The 22,341-nt window shown below is 37.9% G+C and overlaps 2 protein-coding genes across 6 annotated transcripts in view; both read right to left on the reverse strand.

The window, feature by feature from the left end:
* The window catches only part of kcnc3a (potassium voltage-gated channel, Shaw-related subfamily, member 3a), a 74,593-nt gene extending 70,587 nt beyond the window's left edge, over positions 1-4,006 (reverse strand). For all 5 annotated transcript variants that reach the window (XM_073840530.1, XM_073840521.1, XM_073840514.1 and 2 more), the window contains exon 1: positions 3,345-4,006. In XM_073840530.1, coding sequence (XP_073696631.1) covers positions 3,345-3,968 — 624 coding nt within the window. In that variant the 5' untranslated portion in view covers positions 3,969-4,006. The remainder of the gene's footprint in view (positions 1-3,344) is intronic.
* Positions 4,007-12,844: 8,838 nt separating this feature from the next.
* On the reverse strand, positions 12,845-21,696 carry saxo3 (stabilizer of axonemal microtubules 3). The gene is made up of 5 exons (XM_073840561.1): positions 20,956-21,696; positions 19,721-19,900; positions 19,509-19,625; positions 16,142-16,233; positions 12,845-13,833 (listed from the first exon to the last, which is right to left on the reverse strand). Exons 1-5 carry the CDS (start codon positions 21,043-21,045, stop codon positions 13,479-13,481), a joined length of 834 nt encoding a protein of 277 aa, XP_073696662.1. The 5' UTR covers positions 21,046-21,696; the 3' UTR covers positions 12,845-13,478.
* Positions 21,697-22,341: the final 645 nt, after the last annotated feature.

Raw genomic sequence — 22,341 nt, forward strand, 5'->3', positions numbered from 1 at the left:
TTAAACTTTTATTTTACAATTTAAACTGTAAAATAAAATAATAAAATTAAATAAAATATTTATATTATATAATATTATATTTAAAAAATAATATATATATTTTAATATAATTTAATAGTTAAATTAAATTAACTTCATTACGGGCAGAAAAACATATACTGTCAACTTAATGAAAAGTAAATATATTTCAGATCATATTTTATATAATTTTTTTGAAAAAAATTTTTACAATATAAATTGTAAAATAAAATATAATAAAATAAAAACAGTATTCTAGTGGCGGTTTGAAAAATGCACTGTAAACTTAATAAAGTAAATATTTTCCAGAATAAAAATATCTTATTCACAATGCATTTAATACATTTTTCACAATATAAGTTGTAAATTAAATTTAATTAACTTTATAATGGGTAGAAAATACAGTGTCAACTTAAAGAAAGTACATAATTTTCAGATAATATTTTATAATAATTTTGATAATAAATAAGATAATTATTGTTTTTCACAATATAAACTGTAAAATAATAAAAAAGTAAAACAAATAAAATAAAATATTTATATTACAATATTGTATTATAAAAATATTAATAATTATACATTGTTCAATATAATCCAATAGTTACATTCAATTAACCTTATTACATGTAGAATAAAATACACCGTAAATTTAAAAGAAAGTCAAAGATTTCAGATAATATTTTATATTAATTTATTTTAATTTATGTTTTCCACAACATAAATTGTAAAATAAAAAAGTAAAATAAAATATTATAAAAAGTACTCAGTACTCTAATAATATATATTTTATATTTTTCACAATATAAATTATGTTTTTATATATGAAAATCTATTTTGCTTTTAATTTTAGGAAGGGGGTCCCTCGAGTTCAAAATCAAAAAATTTAAAAACCCCTGAACAAAACAATGCTGTAGGTTGGTAAATGTAGTTAACGTTTGTGAATCCTTTAATCTGGCCAATAAGGAGTCATTGTTTGCTGCAACTCTTCACCTATGTACGGACTCACTGAATCAGCCGACTTAAACCAGGGATTTAACCAGAGAGAGACACAGCTCTCAACCTTGCCTTCACAGATCAACTCAAACACTCATGCTATTTATGTTATAGTCCCTGACGCCACTGCCTTTTGAAAGTCACCATGTACTTTGAAGACACCTTCACCATCCTCACAAGCGTTTGAAATGAAAACCGAATCAGTTACAGATGTAACCACAAATCAAGATAACACACACCTTGCATAGATTTTAAAAACGGACTAGCAGCATTGCCTGCACTCACACAAACAAATGCACAGGCTCTGCCTCTGTTGCTCTGTTATTCAGTTGCTCTGCAGCAGAAATCAACGCGCAGTCAGCTAGTATGAGACGCCGCAGTGTTACGCTATAGCACAGCGAGAGAAAGGGACATGGAGGTTGTAAGTGATGATTAGCAATCCGGCACGAGGCCCTGCACCCATACAGCAGCCCGCTAATAAAACACTATGCGTGTCACGCTTGATAAAAGACCTCCGTTCAATGACGACGCAGTAAAACGATGACGCCATCTCTCCCTCCCCATGAGAGCTGCGAGAAGAGCTGGGTAACTTACAATCGCAGACACTTCAGAGAGCAATTCTGCAATCAAATGCAGCCCAAAACTGATCAGTTAAATGGAACCCTGGGCTCGTTTCAGGAAATCAAGTGTGTATCGACTGCTTGTGACTGTGATCTATTGACCCAGATGTGCCGCGGGAGATAAATATCTTAAATAACCAGCCTGCGCTGATAAAGGAGATAAATAGTCGCTGTTCACTAGCTCGTGAATGACGTCCTGAGAGGCAAGAGGTGAATTGCTTTTCACATGCTCCAACTGAAACATCTCTTAGGGTCAGTAAGTGACTTTGTCCTCCTAGATTGTGTATAACAGAAAAAGGTGAGTAAAAAAGTTTGGTGCGTCTAATTGGGGCTGCAATCCGTGCAAAGTTAATAAATTTGTATGACCTTATTATACTCATTATCCCAAAATTGGGATCCCAAGTGTGGCACCCAGAAAAAAAAAAATTCTGATCTAATTTAAGCTTCAGGTCTGGATGTGAGAGAGGTAGGATGTAGAGATTACCGGGTGATTGTGGTGCCAGTGACATACGGGGCTTCTGCTGAGTAAGCAGGAAACTGATTCAGTTAAAAGAAAGACCCATGGGAAACTCAGTAGTTCCTGGGACACCAGGAAGATCCTGTGCTTACAAAGTGGATACATAAGCACAACCTGATACCAACTTGCTTTGACAAGCTAGAATTTTCTCAAATACCTTGGCTGGTTAAACATACACCATTTACATAATAAAATGTACAGAGTTTGTAAGCATAAAAACATGCTTACTGTCAAGCAGGACTGTTCCAGCAAGGAGGAACAAGTGGGAAAACGTCCTCCCAACATAAAAAAAAACATTCAAGATTTGCAAGATAATGCAGTTCATAGCCAAAACTCAATATTGCCCACCTCAGGGTAAATGCCCCGGTGACGTTCAATATCACAGGGGTCTGCCAGGTACCGTTCTGCAGTATGGACAACTGCGAAATGTACAAACACTGCGCATGCGCAATGACCGGCGGTTGAGATATGAATGCGTGTCTCGTGTTTTGTAATTAAATGTTTATTTTCGCGATATCAACAGTCAGACTGATCATTATTCTTCTTGATAGACACATACTCAGCAAATGGACATTAAATATTGATTTGAGCGGAAAACATTTGATTAGCTTACCTGTAGTGACCACGTTTGAACACGGCCACGTCAAGGTAGGTAACGGTCACTTTTTTTTTTCATTTTTGATCGCTAATTCTGCGACTAAGAAATTGAATCGACTTCTGTAGACCAGAAAGCCGAGTAAACTGACTAACAACGTTCTTCAAACCATTAAATCAACTTTTTACCATATCAAGTGAGTTTACATTAACAGCAGAAACAAAAGGGTACGTTTAAAAAAAAAGCGCGACAAAGTGCTAAGGACGAGACTGCGCATGCTGAGAGCTCTAGACGCAGTGTTCACCGGCAAATAATGCGCGGAGAGAGTGACAGCGAGAGAAAATACTGCATTTAGCAACGAGAACGAATCCCAGTCTTTTTTTAATCTCTGAACGCAGTTAGCAAACTTTCCAGAAGTTTACAACTTGTGCCAAGCACGACAGTAAGTGGACTCTTGGGAAGCAGTTCATGCATGTACACGACAAATATCTAGTCAAACACTAGCTGAACATGTATCACTAGGAGGAGGATGTCTTAAAGTGAGCTCAATTCTGATACGTTTAATCAAGTGTGCTAACAAGATGCCGGTACACTCACTCACCCTGGCGTATTTCGAGGAGTAGGGGTCCTCAAAGAGCGCCCAGATGCGGGGCTGCCAGGTACTCCACCAGCTGGGGTTGCGACCATCCTCCTGTAGACACAACCTCTTCAAGTCTCCATCCGCACCACCCGTGAGCGCCGGGTCGTCCTCTGGCAGGTCGGGCTCGGGCGTCTCGAAGCTGTCCAGCGCTTCCTCGGCGTCCCGATGCTGTCGGTAGTTCATCCAGCAGCAAGCCTCCACGTCCGTCTCGTCGATACCCCAGAACGCGAGCTCCTCCTCAAAGAGAGGACCGCAGACATCGTTGGGACAGTGCAACTTCCCTGTGCGGTAATAGTTAAGAATGAAAGCAAAGGTGTTGGGGTGACGGTCAAAGAAAAACTCGTCGGATTTGGGGTCATAGTCAAAGTTACTGAACGCGTCTGGCTCCGTGAGCCAGGACAAGCGGGTCCCAGGCAGCGTCTTCAGCGTGCTGCGGTACGTCTCGTGCCGAATCCCCCCGCAGTTTATCACTATTTTCTCGCTGTCTGACGGACAAGTCATGTCTGCGCTGTAACATGCTTTGTTGGACGACTTGTTCCCACCCTTGCGCCCTTTGAAAGAGGAGACACACACCGAACTGAGCATAGAGGAGCAGGGGGAGGGAGAGGAGGAGAGAGAACCGAGCGGGGAGGGGGGGAGGAGGAGCCTGCGGTGGAAGAACAGAAGAGATGAGGAAAATTAGTGATGCTCATACTTTTATATATTAGCAAACTGGTCAAAGTAACCTGCTTTTAACTCAACACATCATTCGTTCTTGCACTAGTTACTAGGAGCTCTCTTTACAAAAGGTACTACATTTACTACACTCTTTGGCTTTTATGGTTCCATGAAGAGCATTTCCACTTCTTTAGATTATTGAACTGCTCTTTGCACTGATAAAAAATGGTTCTGTTAAGAACTGCTCACTGAAAGGTTCTTTGGGGAACCCAAAACTGTTCTTCAATGGCATTACTGCTTAATTAATGGGGTCATTTGGGAACCTTTATTTTAAAGAGCATTAAGGTACTAATATGTAACGTTTAGGGGGTAAAGGTGTTCCCTTTAAATGTGACCCTGGACCACAAAACCAGTCTGAAGTAGCATTTGTAGCAAAAGCCAACAATACATTGTATGGGTTAAAATTATAGAGTTTTCTTTTATGCCAAATATCATTAGCATATTAAGATCATGTTCCATGAAGATATTTTGTGAATTTCCTACCATAAATATATCAAAACATAATTATTGATTAGTAATATGCATTGCTAAGAACTTCATTTGGACAACTTTAAAGGCAATTTTCTCAATATTTTGATTTTTTGCACCCTCAGATTCCAGATTTTCAAATAGTTGTATCTCAGCCAAATATTGTCCTATTATCAATGCTTTCAGATGATGTATAAATCTTATTTTTTTTTAAATTGACCCTTATGGTTTTGTGGTCTAGGGTCACAAATGGTACTGCCCCACTTTATTGAGAGTGTAAATGGTGCAAAGCAATGTCAGTCCAGATTTGGTCAAAATCCTATTAAAATTGACAAGAAATTGCAAATATAAATGCCATTGATATAGTCTACTCATTGGGCTTGAAGTAGAGAGGGCCTGTCCATAAAAACTGTCAAAATTGTTGCCAGTGGCCCTAGCCAGCATCCAAAATCAAATGAATGATGATGCAGGTATATGGGATAAGCATTTTAATGAAGTACTGAGTTCGATATACGTTCAAGTGTCATATCATAAACAGGAAAGAGACCCCTCCTCCTCTGCAATGCCCACCCATCTTTCCTTTTCCGTCTTTTACCATCACTCAGCTCCCGTGTCCCTCAATTCACTAAAACACTCTGCTCAATTACAGCGAAGGGAGATGAAAATGACTGAATGTTTCACAGCACCCCCCCCCCCCCCATACTCTCAGCGTATCCAATAGAAAGAGGGAGAGGAGGAAAACGAGAGCGAGAGGAAGGGTGGGAGGAAGAGGGAGAAAAGCTAAAGGCAGAACGATTATTTGCTGAGCTACACAAAATAGGGAGAAAAGACTGCAGAGCATTAACTCTTACACTATCTCTTGTGCTCTCTCTTTGGGCAGTGCTAATGTTATGCAGACCGTTCAGTACAGTCTGGGTACAGTATTAACCTCGCTTGCAAAATCTAGAAAATCGTAATTGTTGGAGTGTGTAATCGTCAAAATGACACTATAGTCACATATGTGCACATTCATATTTCCATTACACTGAGCAAGTGCTTTAAAAACTGAAACAAGAGTCCCAGCACTCTTTTCCCAATCAAAATGGCCCATTTTGGAAATATGGAGCATGGACGCTATTATCTTTTTCTCTTGGGGTCGTCGTGCACTGTAAAAAGTGGTGCCATTTGTAGCTGATTTAACCTTTAAAAATGACTTTTGTTAGTGTGACCTAAGCAAACTGACTCCCTTATGTTAAGCAAGTGTTTTAAATGTAATAAAACATGTTAGTTTAGAAGTTACAACATGAAGCAATTTTAGCTATTGCCTAGCAAATCATTTTTTGCACTGTACAAGGGTCAGATTTCACCGACAAATGTCCTGCTCTGGTGTTTTGCTGTGTTGTCTCTTCCTGCTTCCACAATATCTCTCCTATATCTGTTCCTGTTGTTTGGCTGTGCTGCATGGCTGCTCCATACATATCTGTCAAACTGTCTTCCCTCATTACTTATCCACTCTTATCCATTCTCCTCAGCTCACTCTTCCTCTTGCTTTCCCTTATGTCTCCCTGTGATTAACTGTTGAAACAACAAAGAGTATGAGAACTGTAGACTGAACAATATGAAACAAGGTTAACAGATTCATGGCTGTTCTAAAATGAGAGAGTTAAGCCGGTTTCTGCTTTCAGCACCATGGACAGCACTCTAGTTTGAGTTAATCATAGTAGGATAAGCACTGGAAAATAACTAAAAATGAGCAAAACAATCTATTATAACAGACATAAAATGAATAATCATAATAAATAAAATACAAAAATAAACGTATAAATAATAAATAAATAAATAAATATCCATCACTATGTTCGTCTGGGCCCCCCAACAAAGCAAAATTAGCTAAACCAATGCTGTTTTTGCAAGGTGTTTAAATATGCCAAGCTTGTGGGAGTGAAATAAATAACTATACGGAACACAAAAGGGGTAAATAAATAAAATGATGAATAGGAAAAACTGAAACTGAGAGGAAACCAGTGGAAAAAAAGTTGTGCTGACAAAGCAAAAAAACAAGGCTCCCACTAAAAAGGGAGATCATTGTTAAGTGTGTGTGCCTGGATGGGGGGAAGTACATTAAAGTGTGTATGTCCGTTGGGATGGGGGTTGGTTGTAAGGACAGATACGCCTATAAAAGACAACAGCACTATATCGACGGAGAGCAGGGAGAGAGGAAAAAGAGAGAGAACAGGTTACGGCCACTGAGGGAAATGTGAAGGAATGACTGCAGTAAAGGTAAATGAAGCTCCATTCATAAATTATTCAATTTATAGAAACAATGTCAGAGAGAAGTGATATTTACATGCACTGATATGAGGGGGGAAGTAGAACCGAACCACATCGACGCTCTTTTTCTTTTATTGTACAGTATGCTGCATTATACCTTCACTCTAACTCCCTTTCTCTCGGTCTGGTGCAGTGTCGGTTCTTTGGATTTTTCTGCTTGCTATCCCACTGCAGTTGAAGCTCAGCGGTGCTCACAGGCCACCTAGAGGACTCACAGGGGAACTGCATGACACAAAATACTGCAGTACCCCCTCCTCTTCAAGCTTTCTCCCCGACTGAGGTATGAATGCCTTATGCAAACCATCTGTCGATGCATTGCATACAGGTTTGTGTCCCTTTTTAGCGCATACCCTTAAAATCACTTAACAAATGCACTGATTTATATAAACTGACCTGGTATTATCTCAGAGCTTCCTGATCTCAGTGATTAAGATTTTTGCAATCTCTTCCTCGTTCTCTCTCTCTCTCCCTTATTTGTGTGCACTAAGCTACTCTCAGCCGAGTTGCTCATATCGACGTCTCTGGTGGAATAGCACTAAAAGAAAATAAATTAACACAGCAAGGACGCTTACACGCACAAACACAGACACATAAACAAAAAAAGCAATGTCACAGCACTATTAATTAGCTTTGAATTAAATTACGCTGTGCAAAGACAAACTACAAAGCATTATGCATATACGATATATCCTCAGAAGGTCATCAGTCAGGCTTTGACCTCTAGGCTTTGAAACGAATCACAGCTCCGTTCTCAGCACTTTTCAAAAGGCTTTTTTTGTGAGAAAGAGATTCAGAAAGAGGCTTAGAGGACTCAGCTTACAGTGGCAGCATTGAGACGTGCATGACTATATTCCCATATCTAGCACTAACAGTGTTCTTAAGATAGTTATAACCCCACTTCCTTCTTTTCCTCCACCCCCCCAGCCTCAGCTCTCGTTAAAACCTAATTAATAAAAGTGCCCTCTCCGGTTAATTACCATCCCTTTATAGTCCCCCATTAAGTACTCAGGGAATGAAGCCGGAGAGAGATGGGATATAATTGTGTTAAGCCAAATCACACATGAACTTGATGGAAACTATTCTTAGTGGTGGGAAAGAATGGAGTAGGGTGACCAAAAAAAGGACGGAGGACAGAGAAGGTCAAAACGGGGGTCATCTCAGGTGATGTGTAAAGGTCATAGTTTAAGGAAGGGGTGTATTCGTGAGGATGCTAAATCATGGGAAGGTATCAGCAGGAGGGAGAGAAAATGGTTTGAAATAAGGCACTGCCAATGGGATGTGAGTGAGCAAAGGAGGGAGGGAGAAAGGGAGGGACCAGAGTCTGAGAGAAACAAACAGAAAAAGTTTAACTAGTGTATGCAATGAGAAAGTGCCGAGGAAAACAAGTTAGAACTACAGTATTGTTTATAGATCAGTAGTTCTCAACCAGTTCAGGGCTCAGATTATATGTGACCCTGGACCACAAAACCAGTCTTAAGTCACACGGGTATATTTGTAGCAATAGCCAAAAATACATTGTATGGGTCAAAACTGATTGATATTAAGTAAAGATAATGTTCTGTGAAGATATTTTGTAAATTTCCTTGCATAAATATATCTAAACTTAATTTTTGATTAGTAATATGCATTGCTAAAAACTTCATTTGGACAACTTTAAAGCTGATTTTCTCAATATTTAGATTTTTTTTGCACCCTCAGATTCCAGATTTTCAAATAGTTGTATCTCGAGCAAATATTGTCCTAACCTAACAAACCACACATTAATGCTTGTTTATTCAGCTTCGAAAAAATGTTAAAATGAAAAAAAATAAAAAATACCCTTCTGACTGGTTTTGTGGTCCAGGGTCACATATTAAACTACTATAAGTAAACAAAAATGTCCTTATTATCAAACTTTACATATATTATAATTATGAAATAGTTGAAGCACAGTCACTGACAACAACTGCATTTAACAACTGATTTAACCTATACATTTTTATCTTTATTTAGCAACACTGCTGGAACCCTTTTTTTGAGACCCACCAGTTGAGAACTACTGTTTATAGTATTAGCAAGAAATGTATGCAATGTGCTCAATGTAGGAGGAGAAGAGCTCCATCTACAGTCAATTTAAACTTTCTAGAGTTTTGTTAGCATTAGATTATAGAGAACCTTGCCATTGGGTAGGGAGTGATGCTACCAGAAAAAAACTGCTTATGCGGTGTATAGAACAAGAACACTGAGTTCCCTGTAACATATAGAAGGGCAAAGACTTGGCTACTCTGTTTCAAATAAAACAGAAGCAGACATCTGCTCCAGAGGGGAAACTAGTGGGCAGACAGATAGATATAAATTACATTTGACTTTCATGCTAACATAGTGAAAAGACACCTAGATACATATCCATCACCTTTCGAGGTGACACGTGACTGTGTGGAAAAAAAAATCAGACACCAATCATTGTGGGACATTACATGTCCATGTATTTGTTGGACTGACAAGTCAAAATAATGTAACATACCAGAAATACCTTATGTATAAAGGGGGTTTAAGTAGTGTGCGAATTACTGAGTGACTTTTAGGGTCTACTTTTTCTGTCAGAAATTTACGTCTCACGTCTTTAGCACAGTCAACCAATAGACAATTTTAAAGGGATAGAAAATTCTGTCATTCATTACTCACCCTCATGCTGTTCCAAACCCGTAAGACCTTCATCTTCTAAACACAAATTAAGATATTTTTGATGAAATCCTAAAGCTTTCTGACCCTCCATAGACAGCAAGGGTCCTACCACAGTCAATGTCCAGAAAGGTACCAAGAATATCGACAAAACAGTCCATGTGACATCAGTGGTTCAACCGTAATTTTATGAAGCTACGAGAATACATTTTGTGCGCAAAAAAACAACTTTAATGTACAATTCTTCTCCTCTGCGTCACCCTAGCGCCATTTTGGATGCACATGCTATCCTCTGAACATAAAGCGCGGCATACGCATGCAGACGAAAACACATGCATACATCGTGATACTCTCCAAAACGGCACTAGGGTGATGCAGAGGAGATGAATTGTTGAATAAAGTTGTTATTTTTGTGTTTTTTGCACAAAAAAAAGTATTCTCATAGCTTCGTAAAATTACAGATACGGAGCCACTGATGTCACATGAACAATTTTAACAACGTCCTTACTTCGTTTTTGTGCCTTGACCATGGTAGGACCCTTGCTGTCTATGGAAGGTCAGAAAGCTCTCGGATTTCATCAAAAAAAATCGTAATTTGTGTTCCGAAGATGAACAAATGTCTTGCAGGTTTGGAACAACATGAGGGTGAATAATTAATGACAGAATTTTCATTTTTTTTAGGTGAACTATCCATTTAACAAAACACAAGGTTGATGTGAACGATTTTTAATTGTGTAAATCTATGTTTGTGTGACAAGTAACGGATTACTTTTGTAACGTCCAATAATCGAAAGCGCTCGATGAGCGTACCGTTGCCACGGTTATCTCCTCAGGCAAATGCTAAAGCTATTCGCGAACGTCTGTTTAGCATTCTGACTAAAAGTTGTCTGTTATGGTTAGCAAATCGCTATTATACCGTACAAATGTTTACACGCATTTGACCTTTTTCCCAAATCCTAACTATGGTGGTTAGACCAAATCCCTCCCATAATTCGCACACGGGTTTAAGTGGCAAAAACAAAGTAGACCTGACTACTACTTGTTGAGTCCGTTGAATGGCAGAGGCAGTGGGTAGGCAGGCCTGCTTTGCATCGGTACACCGGGCACACAGACAGAAATACTCAGAACAGAAGTGGTATTTTGTCACTTGTACACAAGATCACGACACAGACACAGCACAAACACCTATGTTACGTACTTACTCGCTTTGGGTCTGGCTCTGTTCGCGTGCGTGCAGTGTGCGTGTTACTGAACACACACACATGAACACACAAACTGCACAAAAACGCTACGTGGAATTTACTACGTTTTCTGACTGAACGGAGGGATCCTCTTGGCGTGGGTCCGAATGACTGTGCAGAAACCTAAGATTTTGTTCTCTGTAAAATGGCTACAGTTATGAATAATGCAATATATTCTTGCTACAACACCGACCAGTTCAAAATCACGCAACTGTGCTATAGTGCGTAGTTCACTAGTGATACAAAAGACTAGCCTACGAAAAAAAAAAATTAGGCTATTTATAATATTTCACCTAAGTTGCACCTCTGCTATCCCTGTTCCTCAAATAAATTACTCTCGTTATATACATATAAGTGTTACAGGTCTAATATCAAAATTATTTCCCTGGTAAATAAGCATTTCTATTAAATAACAAACCTCGTGTTAACCAATTACTTTTATTCCCTAAACGAAACAGTCTATTCATCCAAGCGAAACGTGCAGCGGGGAAACACCTCTCTCTCTCTCTATTTGTTTAATCTTCATGCACTCACTCCATTAACAGTCTATCCCTTTCTTCTCAGTTTTAGCATCCTTTCTTCCGTATCTTCACCTGTTCCCGTTGTCCAGGGTTAAAAAAGACCAGAACCAGGTCTTTAGTTGCAGACTGAGAGGTCTGTTTGAAATTATTTATGCCGAACAAGCAGCTTGCCGGGCACGACTAGAAATGTTACTCCTTAAGCTGGCTCAGTTATTTCTTCCGTTCGTTTTTCCCTCCCTTTTTCTGTCGATGGTTTTGTTTTGTAAATCTGTATTTCCATGCAATTTATTCCTTAATCTAATGGTGACATGGGATCCCTCTGTGTTGTTCCCTCCCTTTAGCTCTTTAAAGGGAAAGGTGGCAGCTGGTGCCCCCTCCCCAAACCCCACCCTGTGCCATTTAACCATATACACGCCAAGAAACAAACCTGTCGCTATTTCCGGCTTTTCCACTAGTGTTATCTTTAGACATGATTTTTTAAATCCTTAAAAGAAAAATACATTTCTAAACACATTCATAAACCTATTTCTTAACGCAGAATTATATTAAAAAAAACATAACGTTAATTAAATATAGGCTATAAGTTTACAATCCATGTCGCTAGATAGATAGATAGATAGATAGATAGATAGATAGATAGATAGATAGATAGATAGATAGATAGATAGATAGATAGATAGAAGAAATTACAGAAAGTGGAACAAATAGCATGTTGAAAGACCTGTTGGCCAGTAGGAATGTGTCTTTTACCTTGGTCATTGTGTTTCCAGGGGCCATAAATTACCAAATCTATAACCCTGTTCTCCAGTCAGTCCGTACAGATATTTGTCTCCCTTTTCACAAGACGGTGCAGTTTGTGTCTCTGTGTGAAAGAGCCAACAATGCTACACCAATTAGAATAAGCACCAGGCTAGGTCACATAATTCTGCATAACCAGACTCAACATCTAAAGAAAATCAGATAATTCAAGCAAGGCAAACGCAGCCGGATACCGAAAAAATAATATCCTTAAGGGACACACCAACATTTGGAATCTTCTAAAAATTGTAGGCTAGATTGTAGAATATTCAAATCAAAATATACCCCAGTCTACAATAAGAAAACCCAAGGACAATAAGAGGTCATAGATGTCTAGATATGGTTAATAATGATGATTTCTGACCATTTATAAATGACTATTAACTGCCTATTTTTTTGCTTTTGATAGTTCTCTAAAAGATAAATCTACCACTGTTTCATAATCTGTGCCTTCACCTGCTTCTTAATTTTTATTCATCTAGCTTCCCTATATGGCCTTATATCAGTCATGCTTGCACTCTCTTCTCTCTCTCTCTCTCTCTCTCTCTCTCTCTTTCTCTTTGGCACATTGCCAAAGGCAGAGCTGGGGGAGGAGAGCGAAATGTCGCAAGAGCAAGTAGGTGGAGGAAACTGGGTGGGACATAATTTGGACTAAATTGCAATATTCTTACAAGTTCTCTATATTTTTCCCATTACCACACTCTCTGTTTTGTTTTAGGCTCTCTTCGTGAGATCACGAGTGGAGTAAGGTAGTGTTTAAGCACACACTACAGTGCAACCCTCTTGGGTTGTCTAGGTGTGCAGCCAACTGCCTCCTCAGCGTTATTTCCGTCTCTTCCTGGTCTTCCCTCTTCACTTGCAGCATTTCCCCCTGGGATTTTTAGCACATTTCCTGCAATCTACAGAAGCATATATTTTATATAAAACGCACTAAATCATTATATATAGTCTATTAGGGCACACTGAGAAAGATTTACTCACCTTCATGTTCTAAACCTTTGTCTTTTTTCTTCTGTGGAACATTAGACAAAAATTTGATCAACGACTTCAGAGTATGGACAAAAATGCTGAACGATCTTTAAAATATCTCCTGTTGTGTTCCACACATTTTGAATGACGTTCGAATTTCCATTTTTGAGTGAACTATCCCTTTAAGGATAAAGAATACATACATAGAGGCACACGCTCCAGATCAATAAATCAATAATGTTTCCACCAGTCACTTCTAACATGTTTTTGTTCTCCATTTATTACCGAACCTCTGAGTGACACAAGAAAAGAATGGAAATTAAGCAATATTGATGAAACCATTTTTTGAAGTTCAGATCAATTATAGCAGAACTGAAAATCAAACCATCCACCCTAGTTTGTCTTTTTTCTTATACCATAGACATCTTATTTCTTCCATATGTCTGATTTTCAGTGCTATACATTTTAGGGACACCTAAAATGTCCAGTAGCACATCTCTACCACCATATTCTTGCCATTTCACCCTGCTTTGTGCAACATCAGCAGCTTGCGATGTTGGGGGAGGCACAGGTACAGTAAAACTGTCCATATACAGACTACTTTTACCCCTGTGGGGCACGGGAAGAGGTGGGCGAGGCAGCCGGGGTTGACATGATAAAGTGGATGGAGCTTTGTGAGCAGGAAGTTGGCTGTGAGCTCCGCTCTTGGTAAGGGTCCCATTAAAGGTAGCTGCATCCAAGACAGAGCGAGAAGACAAATCTGACCTGAAAAAGAGGATTATCAATAACTAAGAAAAAGAACATGATTTAGTGTGGACAGAAAAGCCAGAAGGCTCTCAGACAAGAATTAATACATTGCCTGCACGTACTAGTGCTTTGAGGTCCATTATCTTCTTGCCGTATCACTATGCTGACCATTCACTTAGCTCATATATTACTTTGTCAATAGAAACACATTTGGGGGATTGTGGGTCCTCTGAGACTAAAGCTCTTCATTCCTTAGCATAAGGAAATGTCTTTGTATACTCCATACCATTGCTGCCTCAATAAAAGAGCTAAAACACAGGAAGAAGGTTTAAGTGCTCTTAAAACAATTTGTTCTTAGTTATGAAGTCAGCAAAGCAGACATATCAGTTAAAAAACATGCACAAAGAGAGACATTCCCGATATGAAACACTCTCATACATAGACTTTTTGTGAAGAGGTGTGTAAATTAATGTCAATATGTGTTTGTGACCTTGAGTGCTGCCCACCAATCAAGAGCTGACAAGGTACAGGAGGCCAGGCCAGGAGGTGAGATGAGCGATGCTTCACTAAATCACTTCAATCAGGCCTGCAGTAGGCCAACATGAAAAATGAAGTATCCATCTAATGCCGCAAATTCAAAGCTGGATGAACCTTAAAAATGAAAATTCTGTCATTAATTACTCACCCTGATGTCATACAAAACCTATAAGACCTTCATTCATCTTTAGAACACAAGTTAAGATATTTTGATGATATCTGAAAGCTTTCAGCTCTTTGACCCTCCATAGACAGCAAGGATCCTACCATGTTCAAGGTCCAGAAAGGTAGCAAGAACATTGACAAAATAGTCTATGTGACATCAGTTCCACCATAATTTTATGAAGCTACGAGAATACTTTTTGTTGCGTAAAAATTTTTACTTTAGATAACTTTATTCGACAATTCTTCTCCTCCGCGACACACAAGTGCCATTTCGGAGAGTACCACGATACATGCGTGTTCCTTTGATGCCTAGTTGATGGACTAGTTTGTCAATGTTTTTGCTGCCTTTCTAGACCGACCCTTGCTGTCTATGGAGGGTCAGAAAGCTCTCGGATTTCATAAAAAATATCTCAATTTGTGTTCTGAAGACGAATAAAGGTTTTACGGGTTTGGAACAATATGCGGGTGAATAATTAATGACAGAATTTTAATTTTGAGGTGAACTATCCCTTTAAGCTTAATGATAATTAAAGGGACAGTGCATTCAAAAGTTGAAATTCTGTCATCATTTACTCACCCTCATGTTGTTCCAAACATATGACTTTCTTTCTTCTACTGAACATAAAAGAAGAGTCTTTCAACAGGCTTTGTTTATACCACAACATTGTATGCACAAATAACATTGTTGTGTTCAATGAAGAAAGAAAATCCTGCAGGTTTGGAACAATATGAGGGTGAGTTAATGACAGAATTCTCATTTTTCGTTAAACTACCCTTTTTCGTCACCTAAAAAAAAACTTGTGATCAGTTCTGACCCTAAACATACCGTTTGTTAAACTGACCATGTATAGACATTTTTCCTGAAGTCACGCCTGACTCTTAACCGGAAGGATGCTTTGCATTTCCGGTTTCCAGTGTTTCTAGTCAAAATCAAATCAGTATATATTCCGATCTGATAATCTCATGTTAAACCTATTAAAATGTATTTAAAAAGCACATGGCTCAATAGCGCCATCACTTTGCAAGGTCGCAATGATTGTCATTTGTCAGTGCCTTACTCCTCAAAGTTTATTGATTGTGTAGATGACACAAAGCTGTCGATGTTAGCTACATTAAAAACAGATGGGCACTATTTGAATGGGTTCCTATGGAGACCGGAACAGAAGAGCATCCAATCTGAAGTTAGAATGGCGGAGCTCATTCTTTACTTTAAAAAAAGCTCTATAAAGATTTTTTGTTTAGTTGAATAACCTGTGTAGAGTGTAGAGTGTGTAATGTGCACTGTAATTCTAAATAATTAAAGCAGTGCATGATATCTGTGATGCTACACACAGTCAAAAGACTGGGACTACTTGGAGCTTTAACTGCACATGATTCACTATAGGCTACATTTAAGATTTACATCACCTCTGGTGTTCTGGGAATGAATGCTTTGCACTAATGGCATCTAGAAAGCAGATTACTTTAATAGTACATTACCCTCCATTTTGGGATTGAATCAGGTTGGTAAACCCTTTGATCTCCGTCATCAGTTTTGAGAAACCACCACTGCTGACCTCAGATCTCAGAATTAGCATTTAATCTATAAATGCATTCACACTGCCCTCTGGTGGTGGAGAATTACCTGTTATAGTGCTTGAAGTCGGTCTTGGTTGTGCTACGGACTGGTTCCTGCATAAACCCCGTTTGAGCTGCTTCCAGCTGTCTGTACAGTGCCTGATTAAAATCAAGAGAAGTGTGAGTCATTCCATCGGCATAGAAGCTCCAGTGGAGATAAAACTGCTGTCTGTGGAGTGCTTCTAAATCCTAATGGTATGAGAGCCAACTATTAAGATACTTTGCATGAATTAGCATTTTTAATATTGATGTTTGAAAATCGGTACTCCCTAACGTTTCAAAAATAAATTTCTATTCTCCACTCTCAAAAAAAGAGGCTTCATGTGGCTCCCTAAGCCTACTTATAGTGCACAATTTACCTTTATAGGAATATTCTGGGTTCAATACAAATTAAAGAGATCATCCAAAAATCAACATTCAGTTACTCTCCCTTCTTTCATTTCAACCATGTATGACCTACTTTCTTTAGTGGAACCCAAATATGTAAGATTTTTTGATTAAAATATCCAAAAAAAAAACACTTAAATAGTGTTATATATTTTGCAGGTGTGTGTACTTACATTATCCCAATGTTTCCAAGAATGTTTAAATCCAGAAAAATAATCAGTTTTAACGAGTTTAACAGACCGTGTCTTTGCGTCGCCTGCAAATGACGTCATATACCCTTGATTTTCTGGTTTTATTTGGAGAAAACAAGGAAACCCCAAAGACACTAAAATGTTATGCATTTTATTAGACAGGTGAAGAACGCATTATAGCCGAACTTTCAAAACACTCAGATGTATCTAGTATGATAAAACGACAATGCTTTTTCCTACATACGCAAGACCGGAAGAAGCGGAAGCGGTCAACTGTGGCATAATAAAAGCTCTGCTGCTTTCGAGCCGTGTATCACACTCATCCTTCATTAGAAATCGCTCCAGCGGCCTTGTTTCATTTCCACGACTTTTAGGCCCACCCTGCTTCATACTACAGTGACCTTTATAAGTATTTAACACAATAGCTCATCCATAAACATGATTTCTGCCTGAGTCCCAACGGATTGCATCGGCTGTGGGGATGAAGACAACAACTCCCATGATTCCACTCAATCATTACGTCATCAAACTACACCTTTGGTTATTTGTTTGTCTTGAATATTGTCTTGAAGACTCCATTGCAAAAAAGGCCCAGCAGAGGCTGTACTTCCTCCACCAGCTGAGGAAGCTCACCCTGCCACAGGAACTGCTGAAACAGTTTTACTCTGCCATCATTGAGTCAGTACTCTGCACTTCAATTACTATCTGGTTCAGCTCAGCTACCAACTCTGATCTCAGAAGACTACGTCGGGTAGTCCGGACAGCTGAACAAATCATTGGTACAACCTTCCCTACCCTTCAGGATCTGTACTTATCCAGAGTACGCAAAAGGGCTGGCAAAATCATTTTGGACCCCTCACATCCAGCACACTCACTTTTTGAACTTTTACCATCTGGTCGGTGCTACAGAGCACTGAGCACCAAAACGACCAGACACAGAAACAGTTTCTTTCCTCAGGCAATCCATCTCATGAACACTTGATCATGGAATATATCACTAACACTATTATACACTCTTTACTCATTACTCAGTTATTTTATTTAATGCACATACTTACTTACATTCAAATATTGCACCTAATATACCTGTACATAGTAAATTGAATATTTTTGTATATTGTGTCTGCTATTTTTGCACATTGTCTGTCTTGTATACTTGTATATTGTTCTATTTATAATCTGTGTTGTCATGTCACTGTCATTCTGTAGCACTGTGGAGCTTCTGTCACTAAAACAAATTCCTAGTATGTGTAAACATACCTGGCAATAAAGCTCATTCTGATTCTGATTCTGATTCTGAATATGCTACCTCTAGCAGCGAAATCTTACATATTGTGCCTTTAATGGTTACCACAACTGTTTGGTTACCAACACATTTAAAATATCTTCTTTTGTGTTTTGCAGAAAAAAAGTAAGTCATGCAAGTTAGGAATGAAATGAGGGTGAGTAAATCATAGATATGTATCCACCTTTTTCTTCCCAAAAAAAATGGGCGTGGCCACGTGTACATTTTATGGGTCTGGCTTCCGGTCTCATCTGCGTCCAGCTATTTTTAGCTGTATAAAAATTTGCTTACTTTGCTGCCTGCTATTGCAAATAAGTGTGTCTTACCATATTATTTTGATGTATCATCTTCATTCTGACCACACTGATTTGTAGTGCAGACAGTTTTATCGTTTACTGCATGCTTCTCATTATTTTCCTATAGCGGACAATAAACCGGATGTCTCAGCCATAGGCTTACTTCTGCTTTGAAGAAAAAGGTGGATAGGTAGGTGCCACATTCAACTGCTCCAGACACATTAGCCAGCCTGTCATCTTGGAACAGACAATGTGTCATCATTTACAGCAAAAATCAATGTGTTTTCCAAGATGCCACAATATTGCACAGCATCTGGTTGTAAAATGCACAGAAATTTACATTTCCGAAGAAATGGGATAAACTTTCACAGGTTAGAATGTGTTGGTTTGTGTTTTTAATATGTATTAAGTCAATATTACAGGTTATATAAACTATTACTTTTTAATGTTGTGCTAGCTATTGCCTTCGTCTTTTTGCATTATGTCAGTTCAAAACCACCTGCTGAAGTCTATTGCAGATATAGATAATAAGGCATCTACTTACACATCTATGCAGCAAATGATATCAGAAAGATCATTTTTGAGTAAACTATCCCTTTAACTTCAGTCGACAGCATTTGTGGCATAATGTTGATTACTGATTTATATATATATATATATATATATATATATATATATATATTAATAAAACAAAAATCTGGATTATCCCCTTTATTTTTCCTCTTAAGATCAGGCACAGCCATTTGTAAATTTAATGTGCCTGGCTTACAGTCTCATCTACTTCCAGCTGTTTTTAGCTGTATAAAACAGCCTGTTTTGCTTCTTGATATTGCAAATTGGTGTGTCTTAGCATATTATTTTAATGTATTATCTTAATTATGAACACAGTGGTTTGTAGTGCAGACAGTTTTAGTGTTTACTGCGTGTTGTTATTCTCATTATTTCCCAACAGAGGCTAATAAACCGGAAGTCTAACACATTACCAGAAAGCAGCTTACTTCTGCATTGAAAAATAAGGTGGATGGTGGGACATTAAAAATGGAAGTGAATGGGATTATTTTTTAGATGTAAAAACAGAAATGATCATAATGTTCCTAAAAGCACTTACTGTACATTGATTCTCCTGTTAGATGTGCAATGTTTTTTATCTTGCATCTTTAGTTCTGAAACAGGATGAGTGAAATCTTTGCCTAGGCCTATTATGTTCAATCTCACCTGCATCGTGCTAAAGTGTTCCGCTGGAGGTTCACGTGTTGCTGATTGACCTCTGTAGCGGTCCTGCATTTCACTGATGGGGTTGGAGACCACTCTCAATGTCGGCCGGTCTCTGAGCTGCGGAGGACCCATGCAAATGACATAGATGAAGACATAAAACTCCAAAAAAACAATAAAAAAGACATTCTCCAATAAAAACTCACACAACTCACCCTCTGGGCCAGCTCATTGAGGAAGTGCGTGGTCCAGTGCGCAGGGGCTTTAGAGTGGATTTCATTGTACAGAGGCCCATTCAGTGGCTTTCTGTCGTGCTCAGTGTGCGAGGTGAGAGAGAAGTGAGCAGAGGCCGACACTCTGTTCTGGCCGTGAAGGACTGGTGGAAGAGGGGCATTCTGGGGCAGTGACAAGAAAGTGGTTGAAGGTATCTATATTATGACCATAACTGATTACGTGTAATCTAGATTAAGTAATCAGATTCCAATAATTAAGTACCTGTAATTAGAGTAAGTTACATTTTAAAACACTTGTAATCAGACTACGCTTACCTTTTATGGATTACATGTTTACATATTATTTACACAATAGCAATAAATTATTCATAATTTATTGATTCTCCCTAATTACCTTTTTTATTGTTTACATTTTCATTTTTAAAATAGCCCACTGTGTACACATTTAGAAAGTTTATATGTGGTTTATATTAAAATTTTTAGTTCTCTGACGTTGTTTATGGTCACATGACATGCAGGTAAACAAAATATATATTTTTGTGTATTTTTTTATATTGATTTTTTAAAAATTATTTATTTTAATTTAACATTTTTTATGATTAATCTAATTATTAGCTTTTCATTAAACCCCCTGCAGTTCTCTCACAAACACCAGACTTAATGTCAGGTTTAATGGACTTCATGTTGTTAATAACAACAAATGTAATATATTTTCTTACTTTTTGTATTTTTTTGTCAATATGGTACAAGATTATCTTATTTAGATCAATGCGATAAACAAGTTAAAAGTAATCTGATTACATTACCTAAAATGTGTAATGTAATGGATTACGTTATTGACTACAAGTTTTGTCATGTAATTTGGAATCAGTAACAGATTACACTTTGTAAGTAATCTACCCAACTCGACATCTTGTTTCTTCGGCTGTGTCCCATTAGGTCCGTCAACAAGAAAGGTTAATGACTAAGACACTTAAACTTGAGGTTTATGATGTTTTAATATTATTAAGGTCTTCCATATCAAGAACAGCAACAAAAACACCATATTAACTTACAAAGCGTAATTCTACAACTATCGGTTAGCGTCCTTCGAACTAAATTCTTTGTTAATGTGTTCAGTTTCGTTTTTGGTCAAAGACGTTGCTGTAATAACTATGGTTACAGTATTTTTTTTTAATAAAACAAACTTGGTTGGTAACCCAGTTTGATGTGCCTACCTTGCAAGTTTTAAAATGAAACGGGGAAGGTTGTAGATACGCATGTCCAACGGTTGTGCTGGTTTTGACCTTTCGTCTCTGGTTATCCATTCGCTTTAGGCACTGCCCCCCAAAATTTTAAATAAACAACTAAAGAGGTATAGAAAGTCTAGTCCGTCGAAAATTAGACAAAGTACGTATTACTGATAAGACCGTTTATGTGTTCAGTCATGCTGCCTCCATCCATAGGAATGGAGTCTGCCTAGTTTACGCTTATGTGCTGCTATGGAAACGAAAGCGCGTCCATGAGAGTACACAGAGCGCTCGGATTTCATCAAAAAATCCTAATTTGTGTTCCGAAGATGAAAGAAGGTCTTATGGTTTTGGAACGACATGAGGATGAGTAATTAATGACAGAATTTCATTTTTGGGGCAACTATCCCTTTAAACATTGAACTTAAATATCCGTTTCCGAGAAACGTGAACCTAACGTTAAATAGAAAAAAACATCTGAAACAAACAAACAATAAATAAATAACAGTAATGTCTGTAACTACTATACATAGGTTAGGAAAGTTTGTGAAAGTGTTTGTGTCCATTCACATTAGAGATTAATGTAATAACATTTATAAAAACGTATTTATCAAGTCCTATTCCAGTCAAATTTCACTCCAAAAATCAAAAGAAAGGAAGAAAAAGTACATTGTGATATTATTTTCGTGACAATTAATCCAAATTTTCATAGCAATTAAATTCTAATAAACCATAATGCAAATGCTCACTTTCACTATTACAACAAGAATATGAAATTAAATATGGTATTTCATTAAAATAGCTATGATATTTTGTCAAACGACTGTTATCATGGTAAATGTTTATATTTGTGGGCATACATTTACTCACCAGACTATTAAATTACATTGTTGGTTTTAATGTATGAATAAATAAATAAATAAACTGAAAAATTCAAGCATTAAACAGGCACTATGACTGGCAGCGCAAAGCCACTCATAGCAGCACACTTTCATGACGACCGTATTTGAGTGTGGCATGCTTTGTACGGAGCAATCTGTTCATGCTTAGTACAGAGCAATCAGATCATTCAGGAAGTGTCTTTTGCGATAACAGTGTTTGTGTACTCTTGATGTAGTTCACACAGAGCAGAACACAAGATACAAGAATACTTATAGAAATGGGATGCATAGCTTTAACACTATTGTCAATGCATGTCTTCTGAAACACTTGACTGACTCGACACATGAGTGAATGAATAATGCTTTAAGTAGGAGCCATCATGCCATTCAGTTCAGCAATGATCCTACGACACAAAGTTCTATAAGTACACATACTGTACCAGCCAATTTTGCACATTCTCTTCTGTGCTAACACACACACACACACACACAC

Source organism: Garra rufa, chromosome 1 (genome assembly GCF_049309525.1).
Source record: "Garra rufa chromosome 1, GarRuf1.0, whole genome shotgun sequence".
In the NCBI taxonomy this organism is placed as follows: domain Eukaryota; kingdom Metazoa; phylum Chordata; class Actinopteri; order Cypriniformes; family Cyprinidae; genus Garra; species Garra rufa.